Source organism: Pteropus medius, unplaced genomic scaffold (genome assembly GCF_902729225.1).
Source record: "Pteropus medius unplaced genomic scaffold, Ma_sr-lr_union100, whole genome shotgun sequence".
In the NCBI taxonomy this organism is placed as follows: domain Eukaryota; kingdom Metazoa; phylum Chordata; class Mammalia; order Chiroptera; family Pteropodidae; genus Pteropus; species Pteropus medius.
In genome coordinates, this window is record NW_024349799.1 from 4339621 (window position 1) to 4361292 (window position 21672).

At 46.4% G+C, this 21672-nt stretch overlaps 1 protein-coding gene across 1 annotated transcript; it reads left to right on the plus strand.

The window, feature by feature from the left end:
• The first annotated feature begins 434 nt into the window (after positions 1-434).
• On the plus strand, positions 435-21603 carry LPO (lactoperoxidase). The gene is made up of 12 exons (XM_039886501.1): positions 435-564; positions 4289-4366; positions 5484-5571; positions 9331-9491; positions 10855-10972; positions 11404-11533; positions 12951-13030; positions 13694-13913; positions 18618-18870; positions 19756-19929; positions 20582-20819; positions 21006-21603. Exons 2-12 carry the CDS (start codon positions 4291-4293, stop codon positions 21211-21213), a joined length of 1746 nt encoding a protein of 581 aa, XP_039742435.1. The 5' UTR covers positions 435-564; positions 4289-4290; the 3' UTR covers positions 21214-21603.
• Positions 21604-21672: the final 69 nt, after the last annotated feature.

Below are 21672 nucleotides of genomic sequence, written 5' to 3' on the forward strand. Positions count from 1 at the left end.
GGTGGCCAAAAAGTGGCAGGATTTTGAAATTTTGACGAAAAAACAAAAAGCCAATGTTTTTCGATCACTTTAAATCCAAAAGATGAATCTATTTGCTTTCACAATGGATTGGGTGAAAGACAAGGGAGGGAGGAACCAAAGGGCAGTGAATAAAAGAATAAGGAAGAGATACATTTATTTGTTCCCAATTTTAAGAGTGATTCAGATTCCCTTAGGGGCTTGAGACCGGTAGCCTGCTCGGACCTTGGAGATTTGCCTTTCATGATTGCATAAGGATCATGTACTTCACCTGGGAAAATGGGGAGAAGAGGGTCTGAGTCACCCAGAGTCAGTGATATTGTGTCAACCAATCCCTGCCATTCTGCAGTTTCCTTGTGTGTCTGCCTGGAGTCACAGGGCGTTTCCTGCTGAACCTGAGCTTCTCTTCTAAGCCACATCAGCCCCTTAAAATCTTTCCTTCTGGGCCTTTCCCAGAAATAAATTCTTGGTAGGAGGTATAAAAGATCAGTTCCTCCAAGCAGAGCAACTCACCTTGTTGCCATAGGAGGCCAAGGCACTTGGCAGGTAAGACTCATTAACTTTCTTCTTTCCTGGTTTCTGCAAAGTTGATGATGACATTTCCTCAAAGGCTTCTCAGAAAGTTTAGTACTGGATTTGGACTTGTCTTCATTGGGTATTTTCTGGTGCCAGACTTGGCAGCCACCATGGCGGTTCATTTCTGTTTGGTGTAAGGGAGAATGGGATTAAATCCATTGTGGGACAAGGAGGATTTTCTGAATCTGAAAACTGAGTCACAGAATCATAAACTCCTAGGGCTGGAAGGTACCATAGATAGACCTCTCACCCATCTTGTTTAGGAACCAAGGCCTGAGAGATATCACATGTTTGGGGCACACAGAAAGTTGGGGAAAATGTAACAAAACGATGCTCTGTGTGGTGTTCTTGAGACTGGTATGACGTCATATGAAAATTTTGCAGTGTTTTAAAGCATTTCCTAAGCCAAGGCTCTCAAATCTTCATCTTGTTTCCAGTTTGTCATGCCTGCTGCCTACAGTAGGTCCGAACGTCAAGTTAGCCTTGGCTGTCTAGTCCCAGGTGTCTTCACTGCCCTGTGGACAGTTGGCTCTCAATCAGGTGTATGAATTGCAGCAATATCAGACGGGTTTCATTTTGGAAGAATGGAATGATCGAATCATGTTGTTTTTTTGTGTGTGATTGGGTGTCCCAAACCCTGTAGCTGAGATGGAGGATTATTTCTGCTGTAGATGGCTTGATAAGATCTATCTCCTTATATGGGGTATTTGTTGGTTTTCCTATTGGCTCATCCCATTACCTTCAACAGAGCTTTGCCATTCATGAATTCCTTCCCTTTTCAGGTCTTTCCTGCAGGCTCCCTCGTGATTTCTTAGCAAGGCTGAGAACCAGACTCTGAAAGGCCTTGGAATTCGGAGTGTGGCCTGTAGACCAGCAGCATCAGTATCACTGAGAGCTTGTTGGAAGTGCAGACTCTCGGGTCCCTTCTATGACCCTCTGAGTCAGAATCTTTATTTAACATGGTCCCTGGGGGATTAGTGGGCACACCAAGGTGTGAGAAGTCCGATAAGGGACAATCACCACCCTCTAACCTCTGCACCCTCCAGATGCTGAATTTCTTTGCTCTAGGAGGTTCATTTATTCAGCACACACCTAACACCTATCATGTACTGACGCTAGGCTTGGGTGCTGGAAAAACAAAAATAAATAAGACCTAGCCCTTGAGGAGCTCACGGTCTGATAAGTGACACAGATATGAAAACAGTGATGTGAGATATGAGTTAAGTACTGTGGGAGGACAGAAAAAGGAATGACTTAACTTTGCCTGGAGAAATCTGGTACACTTCACAGAGAAGTTGGCATTGGGCCTAGGTTTTGAAGAATGAATAAGAGTTTATCAGGCAGAGAGGGCATTGCATAGGAAGGAGTGTGAATAGAGGTAGGGGACTGCGGACCAGCCTGGCATTTGAGGGGTAATGGCTGCAGCTCTGCCTCCAGATAGTGCTTCATGCTCCAGGCTTTACTGCCAGTTAAGGGGCTTGGGACATGGTTTCTGCGCTGAGCATGATAATAAGGATGAAAGTAATAATCTAAACATCACAGAAGCCTCTTGTTGGTCTCTTATTCTCTGAAGCCCCATGTCTTCTACCCTGTGCTCTGCTTGGCTCTGGCTGCAGACAGTGTCCCTCCAGGATCTTTTTACACATCCTTTTCCAGTGGCATGACCCTTCTTTCTGTCCCACACCCTTCCTTTATATCCACCAGGAAAGGTGGCTGACACATGGAAAATAATTTCCCTTTGGCCTTGAGGTCTCCTCCAACTTCTCAGTGAGGAGAATATGAAAGAGGTTCCAAAAACAGGAGAGGAGAAATGAGTACCTAAGGTTTTTTTCCTGTTCAGTTTTCTCAACTTTCATGTCTTTGACTATGATATTTTTCTTCCTCAGCCTATCTCAGATGATGCCTTTTTTTCATAGACTAACCTTTTACTTTTTGTTTTTATTATGAAACATATTAATCATTGAAAGAATACTATAATGAATACTTGTGTGCCCACCAGCCCTCTCAAAAAAAATCAATGATAGGATGGTTGCCAGGGGCTAGGAGGAGGGAGAAATGGAGAGTTAGTGTTTAGTGGATATAGAGTTTGTTTTGCAAGATGAAATAGTTCTAGAGATCTGTTGGACAACAATATGAATATACTGTTCACTACTGTACTGTATGGTTAAAAATGATTAAGATAGGAAATTTTATGCTAGTGTTTTTACCACAATTGAAAAACATATATCAATGAGAACTGTTACTCCCAAACTATGATTTTTGTTTGCTTTAAAAGGTGGGTTTCTGCTGGCTCAATGGTCTCTTTGAGTCACAAAGAGTAGGGCTCTGGTTCTAATTGGAGCCATAGAGATGTAAGGACAGGCACCCATTGAGGGGTCAAACTGTTTGACAATTCCTCTTGGAAAAAGAAGTGACAGGAGGAATTTTGGCTAGAGAGATATTTTTTCATACCTTGCCTTGTTTCTAGAGTTAGCTTATAATAAATACATTCAACAAGATAAAAATTATTAGGGGGATCACAAAAGATCAGAGGAAAAGATTGGGGGAGTGTAAGAGAGGCTAAAATGACCCGGTCCAGATACACAGTTCTCCTTTTCTGGTCTGGCCTAACCCAAAGGGAGATTATCCAGAGAATGCCTGGAAGACCAGCTGGGTGGTCTCTCAGCAAAGCTCCAGACCGTGATTTCTCTTAAAGAGCTTCGAGTAGACATGGAGGGGACAGCCAATCTGAGGACGTTCTCCTTGGTGTGTTTTTGGAGTCCACCAGTGAATGCACGCTGAGGGGAGAACCTGCGCCCTCTTGTAAGAGTTGACCCTAGTCTAAACTCATTCCATCTGCATAGCATGAATGCCTCCCTGGGCTGAAGCTAGAATCTCCTTGAAAGATGTTTGGGGTCTAGTCCACCAAACCTAATGAACACTCTAAGCCCCAAAGCCCCTCATTAGCAAACAAAGCTACACAAATTTTAGTCTGATGATTTAGGTTCAGAGTTAAAGCTCATGATGCAGGGGTTCATCTAGGAGCCGGAGTCTCTCCAGGCAGCCTGGCACACAGCTATGAGTTCAGGGGAGTCTGAGCTTGGCTACACCTTTCATTCATGTGTTCTTATCCAATTGGCTTTTTGAGGGAGGGTGAAGCTCCTGCTGGTCCTGAAGGGGGGAGCTGAGTGCCTGCTTCTTGGGCACATTCTCCTGGTGTTAGCCAGAGGAGGATGGCTTATAGGGAGCAATACCTCCTAAGAGAAAAGAGGGAGGAAAACTCCACAAACATGCTTCAGGTTTGGTGACAGCATTTCTCACAGCTGTGGCAATATGGGAACAGGATCTCGGGTCATGGGTTGTCAGAGCAGAATCATACATCCTGGATCACTTGGCAGGTCAGGGACCCGCCAAGAGATATTAAGTAACCTGGCCCGTGTCACAGAGCTAGTTAGAGCAAAGGCAAGAACTACAACTCAGGGCCTCCAGACTCCAAAGCCTGAGTTCCGTCCCTCCTACCACTGCCTCTTTCCAGTACCAAGCATGGGCCGGTACATATAGTAGATGCTTAGTTAATGTAGCTTCCCCCTCTCTGTTCCCATGTTAGGGCATCTGGTGTTCCCTGGGTTTCTCCGCTTTACCATCCCTTTTCTGTGATTTGATCCCTCCCACGGGGACTCTGCAAGTTCACACCATGATCCTGGTCTTGTTTCAGCCATGCGGATCCTTCTCCGTCTTCCAGCCCTCCTGGCTTTCCTGACCTTGCTCTGTGCTGCAGCGTCTGCCACAAGTGGTAAGTGTCGCCCCGTGTCAGTTTCCTGGGGCTGCTGTAATAAAAGACCACAAACTGAGTGGCTTAAGACAACAGAAATTTATTCTCCTACAGTTCAGGAGGTTAGAAGTCTAAAATCAAGGTGTCAGCAGGGTCATGCTCCTCTGAAGTCTCTAGAGGAGGATGCTTCCTTGCCTCTTCCAGTGTCCGGTGGCTCCTGGCAATCCTTGGGACTCCTTGGCTTATAGCTGCATCATTCCAACCTCTGCCTCCATCTTCACATGGTCTTCCCTGTGTATATCCACTGTGTGTTCTCTCTTCTCGTTAGACCACCACTTATTGGATTTAGAGCTCACCCTAATCTTGAACCTATATAACCTCGTCTTCATTAATTACATCTACAGAGACCCTATTTCCAAATAAAGTCACATTCGGAGGTTCCAGTAGGATGTGTATTTTAGGGGCACGCTATTTCACCCACTATTCATCCTGCCCACCCCACCCCCAAGTCCCCAATACAACTGGAAACAAGGAATCCTACCTCCACCCTATGCCATCTCCTCCCTACTTCAGAGTCCTGGTGGTCAGCTAAGCCCTTGATGGACTTGCTTAAGGGTTCAGCTCACCGAGAACCAGAAAAAATGCCTACATCCCAGTAGCCTGAGCCAATCTGAGTGGTTACACACCTTCTTAATCCCATCACTGGGTATTCTAGTGCAGCAGTCCTCAACCTTTTGGCACCAGGGACCAGTGCTCCTATGAGAATCTAATGCCCGATGATCTGAGATGGAGCTGAGGCGGTGATGCTAGCACTGGGGAGCAGCTGCAAATACGATGAAGCTTCGCTTGCTTGCCCACCACTCACTTCCTGCTGTGCGGCCCTGTTCTTAACGGACCGCGGACCATGGCCAGGGGTGTTGGGGATCCCTGTTCTAGTGGACTCCTAAAGAACAGTTTTGACATCTTACTGAGGATCATAGAGTGTCCTTCTTATTCTGTGCTTTTTGTGCTTGAAAATTCTTGTGAAAGTTTCCTAATCTTGATCTATTTATTGCCTGCTCAAATTTGAGAAAGAGAGAGACAGAAGGAGAGGGCACCGTGTGTCTGATACCCTGCTGCTTGTTTCTCCCCCTCCAAGCACAGGCCACAAGGACCGCTGCCTTCTCTGATATTGTGAATCAAGTTAAGGTCCAAGTCAACAAGGCCTTCCTGGATTCCCGGACCAGGTATGTGAGACATACACACACAACATACTTCCCTTCGTAGGGTTCTTTTTAATGACAAGCACATGAGCCAAAGCAATTATATAACCCACCCTTCTACCTCCCTGCCTCAGAGCATGTGGCAAGTAGGAGTAATAGTCCACAACTCTTAAAATCTTCATCCTGTAGGTTACCTTGAAGAAGATGTCTAATCTAATCCTATGAGCATTTTCTTTTACTTGGCAAACGTTTCCGTGGGTCATGTATTCCAGAGTCTCAGAAAGCTCATAGAAGGAAGTTCTCTATTTATTCAACTAATATTGACTGACTTGGGTGAGGTCGTAGAAGCAGAACCTGAGTTGAGACCTGGGTTCATGTGCAGGTGACTTAGTAGGGAGCGCTCTCAGGAATGCTGTAATGGAGTAAGGAAGCGAAGAGGTAAAGGGAAGAAGCTAAGCAAGGGTGTGATTTAAGCTCTAGCCTCTGCCGACCCCACAGGGAGATCTGGAGTGTACACAGTTCCTGTCCCACCTTGGAGCAAGGAAGCAGAGCTTTCATCTGCCAAATGTCTCCTTGACATCAGTCAGAATGGCTTAGGATTGGGAGGAGGTGTAGCATGCCTGTCACCCCCAGGCACCTTCAACAGGCAGCCCCTTTGGCTCAGGAGCAATCCCTCAAGGTGACAAGTGTGAACCTTCAGCAGCTGCGCCAGGGGCAGGTAGGGAGAGCACATCAACCTATAACAGGATCCGAGGGTTCTCAGGGATTCCGTGGGACACCAGCAGAGTTGGCCACCTTCCAATCACATGTAGAGGCTGGAATTCCTGAAATGAGCAATGCAGACTGGGTCCCTGGCCTCAGAAACTCGGGCTAACGAGGCAGACAAACAAGAGCAACCACTGTATTGAGCAGAAAACGACCTTATTCTTTCTCTCCCTGCCCCTTTACACTTGGCTGGGGGCTTCATTCCTCCTTGGCCCTTGAATGAACTTTCTAGCAGTCTCATAACTTTTTTGCTGACTTTTAGATGAAATGTTGCATAAGACGACAAAGTCCGGAGCTTCTCACTACCCTCGGCTTTTGTGATAGAAGGGTCTGCTTGTCCTCTTTTCTGGGTTCCTACTCCAGGAAACGTTTTTGATTCCTTAGGGATTAAGCTTGGGGAGAGACAAGCAGCTCTGCTTTGGAACTTGTCCCCACTGGTTAGTTTTTGGACTTACGGGCCTCATGGAGAATTAAAGAATCACATTTAATCAGCTCGTTATATAAGCGCACAAACAATCTGGTAACTCAAGGCTGGTGATAAGGACAGTGAAAGAATAGGCAGAGCAATTGTCGCCACCCAGGTACAGGGATCAGGAAAGGCCGATGGAGGGTGAGAAGGAGCCGGCCGTATAAAGAGGCAGACAGATGGCATTCCAGGGACCAGAGAGAGCAAAAGAAAATGCCCTGGGGCAGGAAAGAGCTTAGGGTGCTCAGGAAACAGAAGGCCCATGCTGGTGGAGGTGGTAGGTAAGGAGGAGATGGGGACAAAGAGGTAGACCCCAGGGGCCACAGAGTCAGAAAGCAGATTAGTGGTTGCCAGGGGCTGGCAGGGGGAGGGGTGAGAAATGGGGAGTGACTGCTTAAGGGTTGTGGGGTCTCCTCTGAGGGCGATGAGAATGTTTTGGAACTAGATAGAGGCAATGACTGCATAACATAATGAGCACATATGCAGTAAGCAGATGGTTTCATCCATGTCCCATGGTAAGCCAAGGAAGTGCTTTAATCAGAGGGTGGTGTGGTCTGAATTTCATTCTAAAAAGCTCACTCCAGCAGCCATTTGGAGAACGGGTGGGAGAGGGACAGGAGCGGAGGCAGGAGCCCAATTAGGAGGCTGCTGCGGCCCACCAGATGGAAGAGGACAGTGGTGCCTAGGATGAGGGTGGAGGCCGTGGAGATGGAAAAAGAGCTCCTGCAAAGCCCTGCCTGCTCCCACAGAGCCCAGCCCCGATGCAAAGCAGGAGGTAATTCCCAGTGAGTCAGTGTGCAAGCAGGAGAACCACGCAGGGCAGAAGGAGGAAGGAAGGAGCACATAGAACCTCGTTGGTACCTTTCTTTGTTCATGGGGCGGAGGACCCTTAGAGACCTGGCTGATGATAATGATGGCACTGATACACAATAGAGATAACAGATACAGAGCCAGATACAACTCTAGGTACTTAATTTCTTCCTCCCCCAAATCCTGTAAAGTACTAAATCAAACTACAAGAAATGGCTGTTTTTGAGGTCAAAATGATTAAATAGCATGGTTCAATCTAAGGTTACTATCATTATCCTCTTATGGATAGGAAACTGGGCATGGAGATTGAGTAACTTCCCCACAAGCACCCAACTAGAAAGTGGCAATCAGGAACCAAACCCAACCCATGTGTCGCAAGACCACCTGCAAGGCCCTGATGTCGGTGACGCTCAGATTCCGGGTTCACAGACGGGTAAACTGATCCTGGCGGAAGCAGGCTTCAAACTCGTCCTCTCAGCCCAGACTCTAGGCCAATGCCGTCCAACAGTACTTTCTGTAGGGATGAAATGTTTTGCATCTGTGCTGTCCAATACGGGAGTCACCAACACATGTAGGTATTGAGCGCTTGAAATGTGGCTAGGACCACTGAGGAAGAGAATTCTTAATTTTATTTAATTTTCATGAATTTCCATTTAAGTAGCCACGTGTGGCTGGTGGTTACCCTACTGGACAGTGCAGCGGTCTGAGCCACTGGCCCATGCTGTCTCTTGCAACAGCAGCCAAAATGCAGTCTGGCTTATTTTCTTGGGTTCCTTTTAATCAAGGTTGAGGCAGGCTGGAAGCAGGTAGGTCTGGTGATTAGAGCCCAGTCATCACAGTTCTTATGCCTGCCCCACTTGCCCATGAAGCCCCTCAGCTGAGATACTAGAGCCCCTCGCATTTAAAAGAGAGTTAATAACTAATCTATCATGACAGGCCAGGTGTTACCATCAAGGAATTGTACTCCACGAGTAGGGCTGTCTTTTGTGAGAATTCGCGCTCCTTCAGATATTTCAGAGTCTTAGAGCCTTAGAGATCACCTCAGAGAACGCCCTCATCACACACATGAGGAAACTGAGGCACGGGGAAGGGGCAAGGGTTCTCGTGGAGTGACTTTACTGACTACGCCTTGCCTCGGTCATCTCTGTGTCGTCACGGACTTCGTAGAAGGGTTTTCGGCTTCTCATGGTATATATGGGACCTTAAGGAACAAAAGGGCTGACCATCTGGCCCAAGAAATGGTCAGCAAGAGGCTGGATACTACGACCACATCTAAACAAACCCCACACTAACTCCAGGGCCAGAAGCAATTAAGGATGTTTTTATGGGCAGAACTGAAGGCCCATAAACATGTTATTTCTAGAATTCTTGGTCCACAGGCTCGATGAGATGCGAGCTACATGTCAGGGGTTCCTCAGTCTGAATCAGTACATCTTGGGACTTGAGTGTTTTTAAGGTTTCTCCAATCTATTCTAATGCAACCAGCATAGATTCAACCCTCTGATTCTAATTCAGGCAGCGCTCACGTTCAGCTGCAGGGCCTTCCCTCAGAATCAGACCTAACAAAGCTTAAAGACACACGGTAGCTTTCCTTCCTGAGGCATCAGAAAAGAACTTAGAAAAGATCTTGAGAGCACAGGAAATGCTTGTCTCCTGTTTGCTACCCACAACTCTCTACCCCACGGCTCCTCCCTATATACACACCACCTCACACCTGACTTCCCCTTCGCTCTTTATTGTAGGCTGAAGACCGCCTTGAACTCTGAGGCACCTAGCCCCCGAGAGTTGTCAGAGTACTTCAAGCATGCCAAAGGCCGGACTCGCACAGCCATCCGCAATGGGCAGGTGTGGGAGGAGTCCTTAAAGAGACTGAGGCAGAAAGCGATCCTGACCAATGTCACAGGTACAGAAAACTCACCAGCTCTCTGATGGTAGGAAGAGGTCGTCTCTGTCTCCTGGCGGGAGAGAGCAGAAGCCACCATAAGCTGCGTTCCTCGTGAGGCGCCATCTCCTCGAGGCAGCACTTCTGTCTCTCTCTTCTTGGAACCATAGACCTGCAGAACAAGGAGGGGCTGAGAGGACAGCTAGGCCAATGCTCTTTTTTGCAGAGAAAGGAACTCAAGTTCAGCAGGGTCACATTGCTAACTCCAAATGAGGGGACATTCATGCTCTTAGTATAATACCATCTGTAAGACCTCTATCTCGAGGCAGTATGAACGTCAATAAACATGGGCTCCTTATCCAAACCACAGTGTCATCACTGAAGAGGACATTTAAGCCACCTATGTCTGGGAGACTTACTGGGATTATTTCACAGGAGATGAGATTTCCATCTTGTTCTGAATAACGTAGAGGTGAAACAACGAGCTCGATGGACTGATCGCGACCTCCTCCAACCCCACCCCTGCCACTCCTTAGCTCGTGGAGAGTCATGGAGGAAGGGGTTTGGTCCTGACTGGAGCAAAAGATTGCAGGTTCTCCCTGAGCCAGGACTTGGGCAAATTCCAAAGTTCCAAAATAAGAAAACTGGAACAAGGTAGGGAGAAGTAGGAAGCACTTTAGATTTGAGATTCAAAAGTTGCTGGGGGTCAAACCCTGGCCCATGCCAACTTTCACAGATGGTCCCCCTGAAGAAGCCCGGTAGGGTCAGATTCCCTTGCCTGTTTTTCATTGCAGGCGCCAGGATGGATCACAGGCTGCATTACGAGATTGGCAGCTCTCTCCATTCTGTGCCCAGGTGGAAGCCTCTGATGCCTGAAGCCCCCCATTATTACTCCTCCCAAGACCACAGTCCCCCTCACTTAAAAATTACCTGTCCCTCACCAACATCTTCCCTATCCAGATTCCTGCTTGCTTGGTACTTTAGATGTCAGTGAAGCTTTAGAAGAAAAGCATCTTATCAAACTAACTCATACTAGAGGTATTTTTATTCTAGTATGGTATTTTTTTTCTAAAAGAAAATATCTGTTAATTCAAATGACCAGTTAGACAAAGAATTACTAACAATTCTGAGGACTTTAGCAATTACTATCTGTGTGGCCTTAGGCAAGGCTCTTGAGCACTGTGGTCTAGTTTCTTCTCTGCAGAATAAGAATTTAAATTCTTACCTTAGTGATTAAGGGAGAAACCACCTCAGAAATGCTTACTTAGAACATAGAATGTATTCCCAAAAATGTAAGTTCACCCCTGGTTTTGGTTTCCTGCCGCCCCCAAGTGCCTGAGAATAGAGAAAAAACTCAGTCCCTCTGGGGTCTCTTCTGTTTCAGACCCCAGCCTGGACTTGACTGCTCTCTCTTGGGAGGTGGGCTGTGGTGCCTCTGTTCTTGTGGCGAAGTGTGACTATAACAGCCCGTACCGCACCATTACGGGAGACTGTAACAACAGGTGAGTGGGCTTGGGTGGCTGTGGGGGGCTGGCCCTCCCCATCACCATGCCCTGCCCACCTGTCCCCCTGCCCAGCCAGGGGCTTTGCCACTCGGGCATTCCAGGCAGAACTCCCACTGACTTACCCTCCTAAGCTTGGTGTCCCGCCGGGATCTGTTCTGTTGGAACCCTCCCCTAACTCCCCCACCTTCTAAAGGGACCACTGGATCCCACTGGAAGCAGCACATTTCCCCAGGGCAGAGACGTCCCCGCGCCTTCGGGGACGGAGGCTAGTTCAGAAACCCCACGTTTGAGAGGCGTCTCCTCCCCGCCTCCTTTCCTTCGGGCAAAGGCTCCCGGGTCCTTCCCCATGGGATCCCCGTGGGGTTTGAGGAGAAGCGAACCCGGGAGCGGCCTGGCCGAGGCTGAGGGCGGGTCCTGCTCGGTTTCAGGAGGAACCCCGTGCTGGGCGCCGCCAACAGAGCGCTGGCGCGCTGGCTGCCGGCAGAATACGAGGATGGGCTCTCCCTGCCCTTCGGGTGGACAGCGGGGAAGACGCGGAACGGCTTCCCAATCCCGCTGGTGAGGTCGAACCCCGAGCAGGAGGATGAAGGATGGAGTCAAAGGGAAGGGGATGCACCCTCCTCACACTCAAAAGGGAAGAAGAAGAAATAGGTGAAGGACAGAGGATGCACGGCGGAGCCGGATTGGGAGCGGGATGGACATTTGGACTTGCTGCCTGGTGATGTTCCCCAAAAATGCCGCCAGAGGGCAGCAGAGCTCGGAGCCTGGAGTAGGGGGCCCAGCCACGTGGCGGTCACGTCCCAGCTGCCCATAGGCCAGATACCCTGGGGTCTTCCAGGACAGATGGCCTCCCTGCCCCATCCTGCTCGAGCTTACCCTGACCCGGCCCCTGGAGTGCATCAGCTGTCGTTGGCCTGGAGGTCCTATCTGTTGGCCTCATCTGAATTGGCAGCCCCTCCCCAGAGCCCCTCTCCTCCTCCCAGACACCTGGCACTTCCACAGCACTTCAGAGGCTGCCTGTTTTTGTTGTCCCTCTCCATAGCGGAAAGGGCACTGGCCTTGCAAACCATCAAGTCATGCAGACCTGTGTTCAATCTTGCCCCTTTGTAGCTGACCTTGGAGAATTGACCTCACCTCTCTAGGACGCGGTCTCCTCATCTACAAAATGGGGGTAAATGCCACCCACGTCACAAGTTCGTCATGGGGATTAAATGTACCTGTTATATCATAGGTATTCAAAAACCTACAGTCGAATCTGAATCCACAAAGCACTTTTCCCCCAACCCTCCCTCTCCCCTTCTCNTCGTCTTCTGGCAAAATGCACACCAAGCCAGCACTGCCTCTGGCACTGGTTCAGGACTGGCAGAAGGGCCCAGATGAATACAGAATCTAAGAACATGTGTTCACTTAAAAAAAAAAAAAATTAAAGGAGTCCAGAAAAGCACAAAGAAAATAAGAAAATCAACAAAATCTCACCACCCACTGAAAAATTAACATTTTAATGCCTATCTTTCCAGTTTTTTTTCTATTATATAGTTCTACATCATTTTACATAATTGGGGTTATAAGTAATGCTCTATAACCCAGTGTCTTCACTTAATATATCACAACTTAAATATTCTTCTACAACATGGTTTTTAATGGCTGCCTGATATTCCATATCATATGTTACCATAATTTATTTTATCAACCCTATTTGGAAACATTTAAGTCATTTCCAGTTGTTCTGTGACTTGCATTGTTTTGTTATGTTTAGGTAGTGAATATCCTTGTTGAGGAATCTTTGTGCCCATTTTAATAATTTTTTCGGGATAACTTCCTCCAGGAAGACATTCTAGGTTAAAACAAATGTATATTTTAAGACATTTTATAAACTTGGCCGAAAGCCCACACTCCATACAGCCGGTGCACAACCAAAGTCCCCCAATTCTGTTCATTCCGGGGGCTCGTGCCCTCCTGTCCTCTCTGCCTTTAGCTCCTGGAGGCCTTCCTTCTTCCAAATCCACTCTCCCAGGACAAACCCCCTGTCCACTCTGACATGGTAGAGGCTGTCCTGTAGATCTCAGTCTCTTGGTAGATCTCTTAGATCCTGTGTTCACAAATATCTCACATCAGTCCAGACACAAAACTGTGTCCTTTCTTGTTTTCCACAAAAATCTCCACTAAGACCAGGACTTTAACAGACTTTCCTGATGATTAGAGAACACAAGAAGTCCCCTTGTGAAACACCTGATCTTTTACCATTTAACTGTTCCCCATCCTGTTCCTCCTCCCCCCATCCCAAAGACCCGCCCCCCAACCTCCGGATTCTTCTCCCTTTAATATCCAGGCTCCTACACTCAAACTTGCATTCCTGAAACCTTCAAAGTTGCTCCACACCATAAAAAGTCCCCCCATTTATTTGTTTGGCTCCATCTTAAAGGCAGTTGGGATCTTAATTAGCCAAATTTAATTTTTAATGTCATCTATAGTCTTTATCACAGTCTCGTGAGGTTGACCTTATTATCCCCATTTTCACGGATCTGAAGTCTGAGGCTTAGAAATGTTAAGTAACTTGTCCAGAATCACACAGCTAAAAAGTGTGCGTGTAGAGCTGAGAGTCAACCCTATGAGTCCCCACTCTGATCTCTCTCCACTTGACTTCCCTTAAGTTGACTGCCAGGAGGGGCTTAGGAGAGGGTCCCTTTGGGGCACCATCATTTATTTTTTTGTGTGCAGGTTCCTGGGCTCTGGGGCTGCTCAGAGGGAACCCACCTTCCTGCCTTCTGGGCTTTCAGGAGATTCCCGAGCCTCGGAGCATATCCTGCTGGCCACTTCCCACACTCTCTTTCTCCGTGAGCACAACCGGCTGGCCGGAGAACTGAAGAGACTCAACCCTCAGTGGGATGGAGAGAAGCTCTACCAGGAAGTCCGGAAAATCCTGGGAGCCTTCGTGCAGGTACAGAGGCCCAGCAGCCTTCCTCACATGCTGGCCTGGCTTCCGCTCCTGGCTCTGCCCTCTGCTTGCTGCCTCGTCTCATGGCCTCTGCTCGCTGCCGTATCCTCTGCTTTCCACATCTCCGTTTCCCCTTCTTCTCCTCTGCTGCTTCTTTCCCATTGTCTCATTCTTTAAACCTTCTCTTCTATTTCTTCAGCTTCTCTGCCCCAAAATGAATCCTTGGATTCATAGCAGTGGAGTCATTCATACATTGGTCACTTGGTGTGCCTGCCCAGATGCCATCATTGGGACCATAGGCTCCATCACTCCTGAGACTGTTACTTAGCAGTTATTCTGGTTATTTTGATTAAATTATCTTATTTTTCAATTCTCTACTCCTAATCCACATGTCATAGGCATAGTCAATTGCTATTGTTAATTGGCTGATTGACTAGAAGAGACAGGTTGATGTGTTGGTATTAACCATGTACATAATTTTAAAACATTTTATTTTGAAATAATTGTCGATTCTCAAGAAGTTGTAAATAAATGTACATGCACCCAGCTTCCCCCAGTGCCAAGATTTTGCATAACTATGGTACAATATCAAAAGCAGAAAGTTAACTCTGATACAAACCATAGCGCTCAGATTTCACCAGTTACAAATGCAATCGTCTCTGTGCATGTTTGTGTGTGTGTGTGTGTGTGTGTGTAGCTCCATGCAATTTTATCACATGTGTAGCTTCATGTAATCCTACAATGGATGTAATCTGCCATTACCACGAGACTCCCTCATGCTACCCTTTTATAGACACATCCACCCTCCCCTTCCCATATTCCTATCCCCTGGTAACCACTAATCCGTTTTCCATCTTATTTCGTGAATGTTACATAAGTGAAATCATGCAGTATGTGTCCTTTTGAGATTGCTTTTTTACATTCAGCATAATTTCTTGAGGTTCATCCAAGTCACCGCATGTTCACCCAGTCAGTAGTTCATTCCTTTTTGTTGCTGAGTGGTTAACCATTCACCTATTGAAGGACATTTGGATTGTTTCCAGTTTGGGGCTATTACAGATAAAGCTGCCATGAACATTTGTGCATAGGTTTCTACTTGAAAATAAGTTTTTATTTCTCTGGGACATATGCTCAAGGGTGCAATTGCTAGGTCATATGGTAAATAAGTTTATTTTTAATTTTAAAAGGAACTACCAAACCATTTTCCAGAGTGGCTATGCCATTTTTATATTCCTACCAGCAATGTATGAATGATCTCATTTCTCTATCTCCTGGTCTTTATTTAGTGTCATCATTATTTTTTTTAACCCTTTCTGTTAGGTATGTAGTGATACCTCATTGTGGTTTAAATTTGCATTTCTCTAATGGCTAATCATATTGAATATATTTTCATGTGCTTATTTTCCATCTGTATATCTTCTTCAATAAATATCTGTTCATATATTTTGCCCATTTTCAAATTGGATTGTTTGTCTTTTGATGTTGAGTTTTAAGTGTTCTTTATATATTTAGATACAAGTCCTTTGTCAGATATGTGACTTAAAATATTTTCTCCCAGTCTATCTTTTCATTCTCTTAACAGGGTCTTTTGCAAACCAAGAGTTTTTAATTTTGATGAGTTCAAATTTATCAAATTTTTTTTCTTTCATGGGTTGTGCTCTTGGTGTCCAGTTTCAGAACTCTTTCCCTAGTCATAGATCCTAAAGATTTTCCTCCTGTTTTTTGTTTTCTGGGTTGTTTTTTTTGTTGTTGTTTTTTGTTTGTTTGTTTGGTTTGTTTTGTTTTGGTTTGGTTTGGTTTGGTTTTGAGTTTAGAAGTTTTATAGTTTTATGTTTAACATTTAAGTCCATGATCTATTGGGGGTTAATTTTTGTATAAATTATGAGTTTTAGGTCGAGGTTAATTTTTTGGCCTACGAATGTCTAATTGCTTCAGCACCACTTATTAAAAAGGCTATCTTTCCTCTACTGAATTGCTTTTGCTCCTTTGTCAAATGTTATTTGGGCATATTTATGTGAACCTATTTAGTCTATTTTCTCTCTGTTCAAATTGACTAAATTCTATTGATCTGTCTTCAGTTCTGTCCCATCATCTCCACCCTACTACTGGGTCTATTCAACAAGATTTTTTTTTTTTTATTTCAGTTAGTATATTTTCAGTTCTATAATTAGGGGTTTTAAAAAAATAAATTCTACTTCTTTGCCGAAATGTTCTGTTTTTTCATTTATTTCAAGATAACTTGTAATTAATTATCGAAGCATTTTTATGACAGCTACTTTAAAATCTTTGTCAGATAATTCCAACACCTGATTCATGCCACTATTGTCTTTTCTCATTCAAATTGTGTCCTTCCTGGTCTTGGTATGATGAATGATTTTCAGTGGTATTCTAGACATTTTGGTTATTAGGAGACTCTTGATCCTACTTAAATCTTCTATTTAAACACGTAGTTCCCCTGTTTAGGTTTGGCATGTAGGTTCTGTTATACTCTTATGGGCTGTTGTTCCAATGAGAGTTTAGTTCCTGAGCCCATGCAATGTCATTCTGGTTGGCCTTATTCTTCTAGTGCTTCCAGAATTCTCACTCAGCCCCTGCTGCCGCTGTCTGCAGCACAGGAAGGTACTTTCCTGGCTGCCTTCTGCTGCTGAGCAACTTTCTAGAGGAGCAGAAGCCACAGCACCTGGGTCTCCTTATGCCATCGAGTAAAGAACAGAGAGACACAGGGCTTCACTGCTGCTACTACTGCAAGCAAGATCAGACATCTGTCAGCCTGGGCTGTGGATTGGGGGCCAGGATGGCTAAGGGTATGGGTTGTAAAGTGAGTTTGGGGGCTCTTTACTAGATATCTGATGAATTTCTCCTGTCCCAGTCCTTTAGAGAAAAAAAAAAGAAAAGATTTTCTTCGCTTCTTTTGTCTATTCCTGGTGGAGGTTCCAGGTTGCCAGCCTCTCATGTACCCAGTCTGGGGTATGTAAGAACTCTCCATGTTGTCATTCCTCAAGTCCTGAGGTCTTTGGCCAGTTCATCTTCTCAACAGCTTTTTGAGTCTATTTATTGTTGTTCAGCGAACAGTTTCCAGGATGTTTAATTATATACAGTGGGGAAGACTGAGGAAAAATGAGTCTACTCCATCTCATTCTGGAACCAGAAGCCCCACACACATATTTTTAACCATTGAAGAGATCTATTTCCATTTATTCTCAAAATTTCCAGAACTCAATATTTATTTAAAAAACTTTCGGATCCAGGAACCTTGTCCTCAAGTGGTCGCTCCTTTGTGCATACACCATCCTGGTGTCTCTCCCTCTTTTTATAGGGACACTAGTCCTATTGGATCAGGGCTCCACCTTTATGATGTCATTTAGCTTTAATTTCTTCTTTCCAAGCCTGATCTCCAAATAGAGTCACATTGGGGGTTAGAGCTTCAACATACGAATTTGAGGGGAACACAATTCCATCTATAACATCTTTTGGACCATAAAAAAAAGAAACCCACTCAGACTAATTCGGATGTTCAGTATTGGTTTAACCCTAGACCCATGTCAAATGGAAGCGACATTTTAAGAGTTTCTCCTGGAACACCAGGGCAGGCAGTATAGTAGGGCCTCAGCAAGGCTTAGAGCCAGCGACTGGTAACCATCTGGAATTAGGGCAGCTGCTCTCACTCTGTTCCACACTCCTCTCTGCTCCTGTCTTCACTTCTTTTTGCCCTCCACGCTCTCTCTGCAGACGGGTGTTCTCTGCTTTTCTGCACATGGTAGAAAATGAAAACCCATATGACCCCACCTATCCCCTCAGATCAAATGCCATCAAACTGGGCCATTCTACTGTAGCCAGAGGCAGGGTTCTGTCCCCGGCTGCTTCCCACAACCCGAGGAGCAGACCACCTGCTCCAAGGATGACATCCACAGAGTCTATGCTGCTGAACAAATTGGAAGCAACCTAAGAGTAAAACAGTAAGACAAGGACCTATGAGTGCAATAGAATATTATATACATTAATTACATAATAATAGTGGGCTAGGAAGAAATGTGAGAAGTGTTAAGTGAAAAAGCAGAATGAAAAGTCTGCATTTCTCTAGGACTACAACTCTATAAAGATATGTCTAAGGTAGACAAAGACTAGAATGAATAAAAATGAATATAATTATTGGGTTATGTGACAGCATAATTTTTTTTCCAAAATTTTCTCAATTTATGTTCATTCATTGTTTTGAGTAAAACAGAACCAGAAACTGATCTCTCCATGGTACAGCATTTCTTTCAGAACTGGATTGAATGAACTTCCCTTGGACACCCTGTGAACCATTCCTGTGGTACTTCCCTCCTCTTGCCCTGGCCTATGGGAAAAGTTTAGTAATCTGACATTGTTTTGTTAAATTGACACAATAGGACTGTCACTTCTGCTTCAAGTTCATAAACTTAGGACAAAGATGGCAGAGAGTACATCTCAAGTGCCAAATTCAAATGACTGATTACTAGAGCCTATGTTAAGACAAATCACGAGAGATCAGTGGAAAGAGTGTTCGCGGTCAGTTAGTAATGTCTGCCAGGGTCATAGGAATGAGAACTGGGCACACATGCTGTCCATGTGCCATCCTTGATTTTTCACTGCTCATCCCTCTTGGCTGCAGCTCCTCTCCAGCCTCACTCTGCAGAAGTTGAAGTCTCCTCACACCCTTTCTTCATGACTTGTTTCTCCTTCCAGATTATCACCTTTAGGGACTACCTACCCATCGTGCTAGGTGTCAAGATGCAGAAGTGGGTCCCTCCATACCGAGGCTACAACGAGTCTGTGGACCCCCGAATTTCCAATGTCTTCACCTTTGCCTTACGCTTTGGCCACTTGGAGGTCCCCTCTACTACGTCCCGCCTGGATGAGAACTATCAGCCATGGGGTCCAGAACCAGAGCTCCCTCTGCACACCCTCTTCTTCAATACCTGGAGGATGGTCAAAGATGGTATATTCTTTCAGGGAAGTGCTGTCACCTGGCTGTCTCACTCTGCAGCTTGCTTCCAGGGAAACCTGGCTTGGAAGTCAGACTCCAAGCACTTCCTGTGTGATCTTGGGCAAGAGAATTCAACCCACGGAGCCTCAATTTCCTCATCTGTAAAATGAGGATAATAATAGTACCTATCTCAGTAGGAATACAAAAAATTAAGTGAGATATGCATGTAGAGCACCCTGCAATAGTTCCTGACACACAGGAGGTGGCCAATAAATACTAGTTATGATCCTTTCTTTCTTCCTCTGGCCTCTAAGGTGCCAGGTTTTCTCTACCTCTCTTCCTTGCCTCAGGCTTCTCTGACTCTTGTAGGAAGAATTCATGGGTTTGGTAAATAAATTGCTCTTTCCTGCTACCCTTTAAGTCTTTCCATCTCCATCAAGTGCCAAAGGTTGGACCCAGCTCCCCTTTATCCTAGATCGGGCCGTGTTGAAACTGGCTTTACTTAAGGCTTGACAAGCCAGGACCATGTTCCATAGATTTCTGCTACCTCTTCCCATGCTGCAACCTTCCTCAAGAAAGAGAAGGAGCCAACTCTCTGAACTAGAGCTCAGAAAAAATCCTGAAGCTTATATTTGTGCCATCATCCCATGAATGGCCCTTTCTTCCACCCCCAAGGCAGGCAGTCTGGACTCCGACCCCCATTCCCACCCTGCGCCCCCGGGCCCCAGCTCAGCCCTGCAGGCTGCACTGTGCTTTTCTCTCCCTGCTTCCAGCCTGAGATGTTCAGCGGCCCTACTTCCACCGGAGAGAAAATGTCTGGTGGAGGGAGGGATCAGCAGTGGCAGATGTTCCCCCCCTACCCCTGTCCCTAGGATGATCTCTGGGTCTCCCTTGCAGGTGGAATTGACCCTCTGGTGCGGGGCCTACTGGCCAAGAAGTCCAAGTTGATGAATCAGAATAAAATGATGACAGGAGAGCTGCGCAACAAGCTTTTCCAGCCCACTCACAAGATCCATGGCTTTGACCTGGCTGCCATCAACATACAGCGTTGCCGAGACCATGGGATGCCTGGTGAGTGGGCCTGGCGTCTGGCCTGGGCTGGGGAACTTTTAGCTACTTTCTGGAGTTTCAGAGGGCTCTCTTCTATAATCTTGAGGAGCAGATCCATTCTAAAACAGAAGGCAGAGATGCTGGTGTTTAAAACTCACCTTGCTCATCTGTGAAATGGAATCCTCCATTCTCCCTAACACAGAGACAAGAGAACATATCTGCTACCATCCTGGAGCTCCTCGTCTGAAAAGGAGCTCTCCAACCGACTAGTGGAAAAGCCCAGACAATATTAGGAAAAGGAGAGTAGAGAGAAATCGATGACTACGGGGCCTTTTTTTTGGTACCCATGAAAGGCAATTTAATGTTGTAATTAAGAGCCAGTACGCCTGGGTTCAAATCCCACCTATGTCATTTCTAGTTATGTGACCTAAGGCAAATTACTTGACATCTCTGTTCTTCAGTTTACATATTTGCTTAGAATCGTGCCTGGACCCACATAAACTGCTAGCCCTCTCAAGACTGAAGTACCTCACGTAGAAAACAATGGAACCCCATCCCAGAGACTATTAGTCTAGACTTTCTAGGGCTGATGGAGCTGGAGTAGGTATGTCCTCAAAGGGGGCTATGGGCAAGAAGTCCTTGGAAGGAGACAGCTCCAGTCTCTTCACCCTAGGGTACAACTCCTGGAGAGGCTTCTGTGACCTGTCACAGCCCCAGACACTGGCAGAGCTGGATGCCGTGCTGAAGAACAAGTTGCTAGCGAAGAAGTTACTGGATCTCTACGGGACCCCTGACAACATTGACATCTGGATTGGGGGCATTGCCGAGCCGCTGGTAGAAGGAGGCCGGGTGGGGCCTCTCCTGGCCTGCATCCTGGGCAAGCAGTTCCAGCAGATTCGTGATGGAGACAGGCAAGTGAAACCTCAGCGGGAGTGGAGGGAAGGGGAGACCCTTCTCCGAGGTCAGTGTCCCCATGTCCCCATGAGGACTAACCCAGACCTCAGCATGTTCCCAGTGACCTCCTTCCTTCTCCTTGGGCAGGAAGGGCAGGGGTCAATAGCTGGGTATATGGACAGACTGTGCTTCTGTCTCTGCAGGTTCTGGTGGGAGAACCCTGGGGTCTTCACTGAGAAGCAGCGGGACTCTCTACAGAAAATATCCTTCTCACGCCTTGTCTGTGACAACACTCACATCACCAAAGTCCCACTGAATCCATTCCAAGCCAACAGCTACCCACAAGGCTTTGTGGATTGCTCAGCCATTGATAAGCTAGACCTCTCACCCTGGGCCTCAGTGGAGAATTAGGTACCGCCCACACTGTGCAGTAAAGCACAGTTTGGTCCATGATGCCATTTCAAGCAATTTTAGTGATCCAGTTCCTGAGACCTGTTTCAGCCCTTCTTTTCAGATAGATCTCGCTGCACTTGCCAGATGCATACCTCTCACAAGCCCAAGGCCAACACCTCAACTTTCCGGCTCTTCCACTTGAAATCTGCTGGGATGCCCTTCCCTACCCCAACCCCTCTGCCTATGGAAATCCTCTTTTCTGTCATGACGCAGACCTGCTGGGATGCCCTTCCAGTCTAGCTTGCCAAATGTTACCCATCCTCTCCCTGGAACAAATCTTGGCTGAAGCTATGGCCCTTGCACCCTTATCTTTCCTCTTTTCCTCTCAAACTAGATTGTAAATTCTTTTAGCTAGGGACTTCGGTCTTCCTCTGAGTGTTTCTCATGCCACCCAGCAAGGTGCTTGGCGCAGAGCAA